The sequence below is a fragment of the Tupaia chinensis genome, unplaced genomic scaffold (genome assembly GCF_000334495.1).
Source record: "Tupaia chinensis unplaced genomic scaffold, TupChi_1.0 Scaffold000627_1, whole genome shotgun sequence".
NCBI lineage: Eukaryota > Metazoa > Chordata > Mammalia > Scandentia > Tupaiidae > Tupaia > Tupaia belangeri.
Window position 1 is genome coordinate 2510317 of NW_006160147.1, and position 7032 is coordinate 2517348.

General features: G+C 52.8%; 1 protein-coding gene across 13 annotated transcripts in view; it reads right to left on the reverse strand.

Annotated features, from left to right (window-relative positions):
- PLEKHA6 (pleckstrin homology domain containing A6) overlaps positions 1-7032 on the reverse strand; it is a 164663-nt gene that overhangs the window by 26671 nt on the left and 130960 nt on the right. For 11 of the 13 annotated variants that reach the window (XR_003551192.1, XM_027776038.1, XM_027776036.1 and 8 more), the window contains 3 exons: positions 5488-6004; positions 4948-5034; positions 3772-3825 (listed from right to left, as the gene is read on the reverse strand). Coding sequence is in view for 12 of the 13 variants with exons in the window: in XM_027776038.1 (XP_027631839.1) it covers positions 3772-3825; positions 4948-5034; positions 5488-6004 (658 nt within the window). In the remaining variant the exon portion in view is untranslated. The remainder of the gene's footprint in view (positions 1-3771; positions 3826-4947; positions 5035-5487; positions 6005-7032) is intronic. The other 2 variants (XM_014591869.2, XM_014591872.2) reach the window with 1 other exon arrangement.

A 7032-nucleotide genomic window follows, 5' to 3' on the forward strand; every position in this document is an offset into this window, starting at 1 on the left:
TTGTTCCAAAGTTTTTTGGGTTTTATTTCTGTGGGTTTTTTTGCTATAGCTCATGTGTACTTGTCAGAGAGACAGAGATGGGGGGGTGGAAGGAGGGTAAGAAATCACTCCTCCCCCGGAATGGGGATGGCCATGCTGCTAACCCTTCCCCTCCATTCTCTTGAGATTTTGGGCATGCACACACATCCAGTGTGATTTTTCAAGCTGCCAGATCTGAGACTTGAACTGTGCATTCGGTCATATGGGATCCAGCACCTTAACCTCTGTGCCACCTGCTGGTCCCAACCTTAACTTCATTTTCTTAATGAACTTTCTGAAGTCCCCTTGTATTTCATTAGAAACACAGAGGGGTAAAGACTATTTGCCGAATGAAAAAGAGGGTGGAAGGAGGGGGGGAGTTGGAGAGAAGATGGGAAGAGAGAGAAAAGGGAAAGGAAGGAAGGGTGGGAGAGGGAGAGGGAGAGGGCAGGTCAGCCACACTGGCCAGAAATGCTGTCGTGTCCGCATGTCTCAGCGCAAGAGGGTCACGAAGTGAACACAGGAGGGAATGTCCCTTTAACGCCATTGTTCTAGAGACGGCAGCAGACAGAAGGGAAAGCGGGCGATGGAGGGTGCAGGAGGGAAGGGAGGTCAGTGCCACGTTAGGGAGGACCTTCTGGGTCACAGTTCCGGGGGCCCTCTCTGTTTTTCTCACTGTCTCCCCAGCCTTGGTCAGAGCCACGCTGTCTCTGTGTGCTGCAGGCTGCCAGGGCGCCGGCACCGACTGCTGTGTCCCAGCACTGTCTGCTTTGTCGGCTTTCCCTTTTCTACCTTTTTGGCCCAGCTGGAAATTTCTGTTACAAAGTTATAAATTTAAGAAGATTTCAAAAGAGCACTTGTAACATGAGGTTGAACTTCCTAAGAGTTAAAAGTCAACAGATCTCAACCACATTTTCTGGAAAGATCCAAATGCAAGTTTATCCTTCCGTTCTTGGAGCGTGTGTGTGCCTGGGTGTGGTGGTTTATTGTATTTGGAGGTGCACGTGTGCTCTCTATGTAGGTTTTATGGGGTGCACGTATGTGCATGTATGTGTGTGTGTCCATCGAAGCGCAGTGAGATGCAGCCTGTGTCCTGGGCACGGCGTGTGGATTGTGAGTGTGTGTGAGTGTGCATGTGCATACGCGGAGGACAAAGCAGCTTGACCATCAGGCGAGGGAGGCCGGGCTCCTCCTGGGCATCACAGACCTCATTCCTTCGCCCTAGGTGGCTCTAAAGCAACGATGGCTGCTTCCACCCCGTGCCATGGTTCTTGGGACTATTCAGCCTCGTGGGCTTTATCTCTGGGAGGGTTCTTTATCTCTGTGTGTTACCTTCCGTCTTTTTAAACGTTAGTGACATTTTGAGAATGCACCTAGTCCAGTGCCTGACACATGGGAAGTGCTCCTTAGCTACTGGTTTTGAGTTCTGGAGACACAATAAGCCAATCACGGCGCTCAAGTCCTCGCCTGGGCCTGACAGCTGGTGCCCACAGGGTTCTCCCCGTCACTGTGAGGCAGAAAGGGCAGGTTTTACAGGGCTCATTTTTATGACTGAGAAAACAAAGACCTGGAGAGACTAAGTGACATTTCTAAGATTAATAAATAAATAAATAAATAACACACACAAATCCTGCAAATGGCCGAGCTGCACTGAGGGTTCCTGTCTGCCTATGTTCTAGGATCTTCCTATCATACAGGATGCCTTTAGAAAATATTATCCTTAATCCACGAGAAGGTTCTCTGAACAGTTAATCCTGAAGCTCCCAGCGTCACGGCCCAGCCCCGCTGCAAGGGCAGAAAGCCCTGGAAGGGCCCATTGTATATCCTGAATGTTTGGTCAGCAGGGTGGAGAAGGCCAGCGGCACAGGCCACAGGGAGGGCAGCCTGCCCAGAAGCCCAGAGGGCACTGAGCCCCGTCCCTCCCCTTTTCACGGCCCTGGGACCTGGTTTCCCACTGAGACAATCCTGTGCTAGGACTCATCCCCGAACGGACCAGAATGCACACAGTATGGCCACAATGTTCTTGTAGACCTGGGACGCAAGGTCCTCGAGGGCTGGGAGCCAGCCCTGCTGCGTTTGGCTATTGTACTTCTAGTACCCAAAGCCTTCCACGAGGGTGATCTCATTGTGACATCCAAGCACCATGGGATGATGGGTCACATGGGATACAAAGAACCACTGCAGGAATATCCTGATTTCAAATGGATGGTTCTCTGGGCAATGCTAAGAGCATGGGGTCATCTCGCTAGGGTTCAGTCCTAGTGTTGTCACCTATGAGACATATCTTAAGTTGGAAACTGGGTCAAAGCTCAGAGACACATTCTAAGCCCTGCTGTTCACTGGCTATGTGTCCAGGGCATGCAGTTTAACCTCTGGCTTTAGTTTCCTCATCAGACAATGGGGATAATTACAGTACCCACCCTGTGGGATTGTCATCAAGAGTAAATGAGTTAGGATCTACAAAGTGCTTAGGATAGTAAGGGACACGGAGGAAGCGGCAAGTACGGAAGCTGCTGCTGCAATTATTATTATTATTTCCGCATTCCAGGTGGTCCTCAGGACAGTGCGGTGTCGTGTCACTGGGGTTTTAGTGCAGATCTGAACAGAAGGGTATGTGCTCATATAGACGGCCAGCGTATCGAGACTCTTCCTGTCTAAGCCAAGGCACCATCGCAGCCCCACACAGCCTAGAAGGCAAGGGTGAGAGCCTGCACCCAGGAGCCCAGGCAGCCAATCGCTCTCACCTCACTGGAACGAACACCGCCTCTCCTTGCTTGCTCATCTATAAAACCCAGCTCCTGATAGAGTCTCTGTCTACAACAGTGTTCTCAGGAAAGCATGAGCTATGTATGCAAAAGAGCTTAGTGGAGGAACTAACAGATACACTGAATTAATAGTATTTTTACATCAGCCCAGGGCGGGTGTGTAGGTCTCGGTCTATAAATTATGGAGTTTAACAACAACACGTAGGCTGCCACTTATTTCCCAGATTCAGGCAGAACTAAATTGCTAGCGTAGAAGGCCCAAGCCCAGCGCTTCCTCCTCTTTGTAGCTAAAACACAAATTCCCACCTGCCCCCGGGGGCAGTTCCATCTAGGCTGAACGCTGAGGAAATATAAGGTGGCATTAATTATTCATGTGCCCATTTTTTCTGCTTCTTTTCCCCAGGAAACTCCCAGCTGGCCTAGCCTTTGAAGATAAAGGGTGTGAAGGAGCAAATAAAAATACCAGGGGTTTTCAAAAAGTTGGTGGAAAATGCATATTATGAAAACACTATGCAAGGATTTCACTTCTTTTTTTTCTTAAAAAAAAAAAAGATTTTTGCTATAGGGTGTGTGCTCACTGGAGAGACAGAGATAGAAAGTGAGAAATCAGCCCCCAGTGGGGACAGCCACACCACAATCCCTTCTCCATTCTCCTGGGGATTTGGGGTATGCATGCACATGTAGCCAGTATGAATTTTCAGGGGCCGGGGGCTGGGACACGAACCACGGTCGACTACATGGGAGTCCAGCAATGTAACCATTATGCCATCTGCTGGTCCCGGGACTTCACTTTTTTATTTGCATCAAAATAGGTTCCTATTTTAATTCTATTTTCCACGAACTTTTCGAAGTCCCCCTTGCGTAAGCCACTTTGTTGTGTCCTGGTTGCACCAACAAAGGTTGTGAAATGGCTGGAAGATGAGGAGGTGGGGAGGCACGGGGAGACACAACGGAGGGCAGTGGGACTGGAGGCACCAGCTCTGCCTACCTGCTCATCCAAATACTCAAGGTTTCTTTGCAATTGAAGATCTAAAAGTTCATCCTACCCGGAGCCCGAGGCCGAGAGGCCAAACAGCAACACACATAACAGGAACACACAGGAGTAAACAGTGAAAAAGAAGCAAAGCAGTTAAGAGTCAGCTGGGCAAGGCAAGGAGAGGCTTCGCTCTTCGCCCTTTTGGAGTTCTGGGGAAGGCAGGGGACGAGGATGTGGGCAGGGCGGGCTGAGTCGCTCTCTACTGGACACCCCCAGCAGAGGAGGGACCCCCCTCCGAGCCCAACCCCATCTCTTTTAGGTCTACCTCGACCTCCCTGAGAAAGGTGAGCCCCACCAGAGCAATCCAATCAGCACTTCTCAGCACCTGTTTCTATATTTTCTGCAAAAATACATTGCTTCTGGAGGAGTCCATTTTCTACGGGTCAAGGCCATGAGTCTGGCGGCTGGCAGAGAGAGAACCGGGGCTGGAAGGAGCAGCCCCCACCCAGCCTGTCAGGCCCTCTCCATAGTGCCTCCTGAGCTACCATGGGGAGGGGTCAGCGCCAGGCCTTCAGGGACAAGGATTCTCCCTGTTGGTCCCAGTGGTTTGCCATAACCCACCTAAGTGGAGCATCTGCATTTAGTTCTCCAGGCGGAAGCAAAAATTCTCAGGAGAACAAATTCTAGAGAGAAGCACAGGTAGGAAGAGGAGCGGAGCGAAGGAGCACACGCAAGGGAAAGTCTCTCCTTCCTCGGCCACACCACTTGCTTCTGCCCGGAGGTAGCATTCTAGGCAAAGGGCAAACTTCAAGCAAATGTGCTTAGGGGACACAATTCAAGACGACCTTGTCTGATTTTCTGTCCCAGCCCATAACTTGAGGTCCCATCCAGGCCCCTTCTGCGTGCTGCGGAGACTTGTGCAGCAGTAGAGAGGATCGGGTATTTATGCTGTGCTCCCAGATCTTATCCCTGGTCCTCTGTCCCAGGTTACAGAGGAGGAGGGGTAGCCAGCCCAACTCTGTACTGAGGCTGGACTCCTGGCCGGGAGGGAGGAGGTATCCAGAGGCTGCTGAAAACTGAATGGGCCAGGCACTGGGCACACAGCCTCCCTGGCTGCTCAGTTCTGCTCCACCCCGGGCGGAGGCAGTGGGCAGAGGTTCTGAGGCAGGAGAGGGGGAGAGGACGTACCATCTTATCGTGGACCGTGGGGGACGGTGGGTAGTTGTAGGGGAACAGTCCTGCAGGGACTGGCCGCCTGTCTCCCAGGTAATCATACTGGAAGAGAAAGGGGATTGCAGAGGTGAGGGTCTGGCACGTGGAGTTCCCCATCCACTGAACTTCGACATTAGGGACGTTGTATCCTGTCCCAAAGCCGATTCCTAACTGGAAAACAATACCACCACCATCCACCACCACCCACTGCAACCAACTGTCCAGGTCCTCAGGATCTGCAAAGACGGAGCCCTTTCTGTGCTCTTATATGGACAGCAAACGTCCCAGAATGGCTCAGAAAGCACAGGAAGCAACGATCCTACTTGGGGCAAAGCAATCCCCCAAGGCTACTCCCTGGGGAATGGAATTGCAGGCCTGAGGCTCGCCAGGACAGCATGGCTGTCTGTCCCCCTGTTCCCAATGCCCCACATCTCTAACTCTTCACAGCAGATGGCCTTAGGCTCCGGGACCTAGGGGGACCTGGGGGGTGAGGAAGGAGGGGTGGGCCGGGCTCACCTTGGGGGAACTGATGGAGCGCCTCATCACATAGGCGGCAGGGTCAGCGTAGATGTCTTCACTGCGAGGCGGCAGCCGCTCAAAACGGGCACTGGGTGAGCGGACGGGGGAGTATATGCGGGCGCGGCTGTAGGAGCCCTGGCTGGGCGAACGTGGCACAGAGTGGGAACGGGGCTGCAGGGACAGGCGGCACAGGGAGCCGGCGGCGGCATCCAGCTCGTCATAATAGGCTGGCTGTCGGGAAGGGCTGGGGATCCACATGGTGCCATCCTGCCTCCCATAGCCTGCTGGCTCCTTCCACTCCCGCAGCTGGTAGGCGGGGCCGCCTCCATTCCGGAAGGAGGGGCGCTTGTCCTCCAGGGCCCAGGGCGGGCTGATCCGGTCGTAGGCAGGCATGGAGCAGATGCTGTCCGGCCGCACCCCTGGTGGGTAGTACTGGTAATCGTCGGGATACTGCGAGGAGTAGGGGCCATAATACTCAGGGACCCTGCGGGACACAGGGTAGAACCTAGAGGGACTGAGAGAGAGGACCTCGTTGGAAGACAAATGGGCACATCTCCACCAATGCCTGGGCTTGGCCCTGCCTCAGTCCTCCTGCTGAGAGCAGGCACTTGGAGAACATGGTGCCCAGGCTGGCCTCAGACACACACAGAGGGGCCCTTGCCTATGCAGGGGAGAGTTTACTCCAGAAGGGAAGGAAATCAGGCTAGAAAATGCCCCATTCGGAGTTTGCACCTTTGTCTCTTTAAAATAAAATAACCCCAGGAGGAAATTTTAAGTCTTATTAGACATCTCCGTCTCCATGTAAGCTAACTTATGAGCTCCTAAGTCTGCAAGGCACCTGAAGGAGGGCAATGGAGGAGGGCAAGGGCGACTTCCTGATGAGATGGCCTTGCCTAGGGAAGAGCCAGCAGGTTCCAGGTCCACACCCCAGAGGGCCAGAGGCAGCGACAGACCACCAGCAGAGAGCTGCAGCTCTCAGGCCCCTTCCAGGCCTGCCGCCCTCGGAGGCATTACCTGCAGTGCCTGGGGCTGTGGGCAGCTGTGAGAGCAGCAGAACCACTCACCTCATGAATGTTATCGTCAGGCCCAAAATGTCTCCCAAGTACTTGAAAATTAGTCATTGGCTAAAGGACTACCTTGGTCCTAGAGGGCAGGATTAGGGTCAGTGAGCTGCTCTGTCTGTCTGTTTTTAATGTCATATAACTGCTGGCTTTCAGACAATTAGAGCTGGTTAAAAAGGGAGCGCAGTTAAAAAAAGGGGGGGGAGGACCAGCAGTTGGCGTAATGGCTATGTCGCTGGACTCCCACGTAGTTGACCACGGTTTAAGTCTTGGACCCGGTGGCTTAAACTCACTTCAGGCGCGTGTGTGTGCCTAAGATCCCAAGAGGAGAATGAAGGAGAAAGGATTGCAGCATGGCCATCCCCTCTGGGGAGTGATTTCTTGCTTTCTATCTCTCTGTCTCTCTCTGTCTCTCTGGCAAGTGCACATGACCTGTAGCAAAACCTCTCCAAAAAAAAAAAAAAAAAGGGAGGGTGGGGGC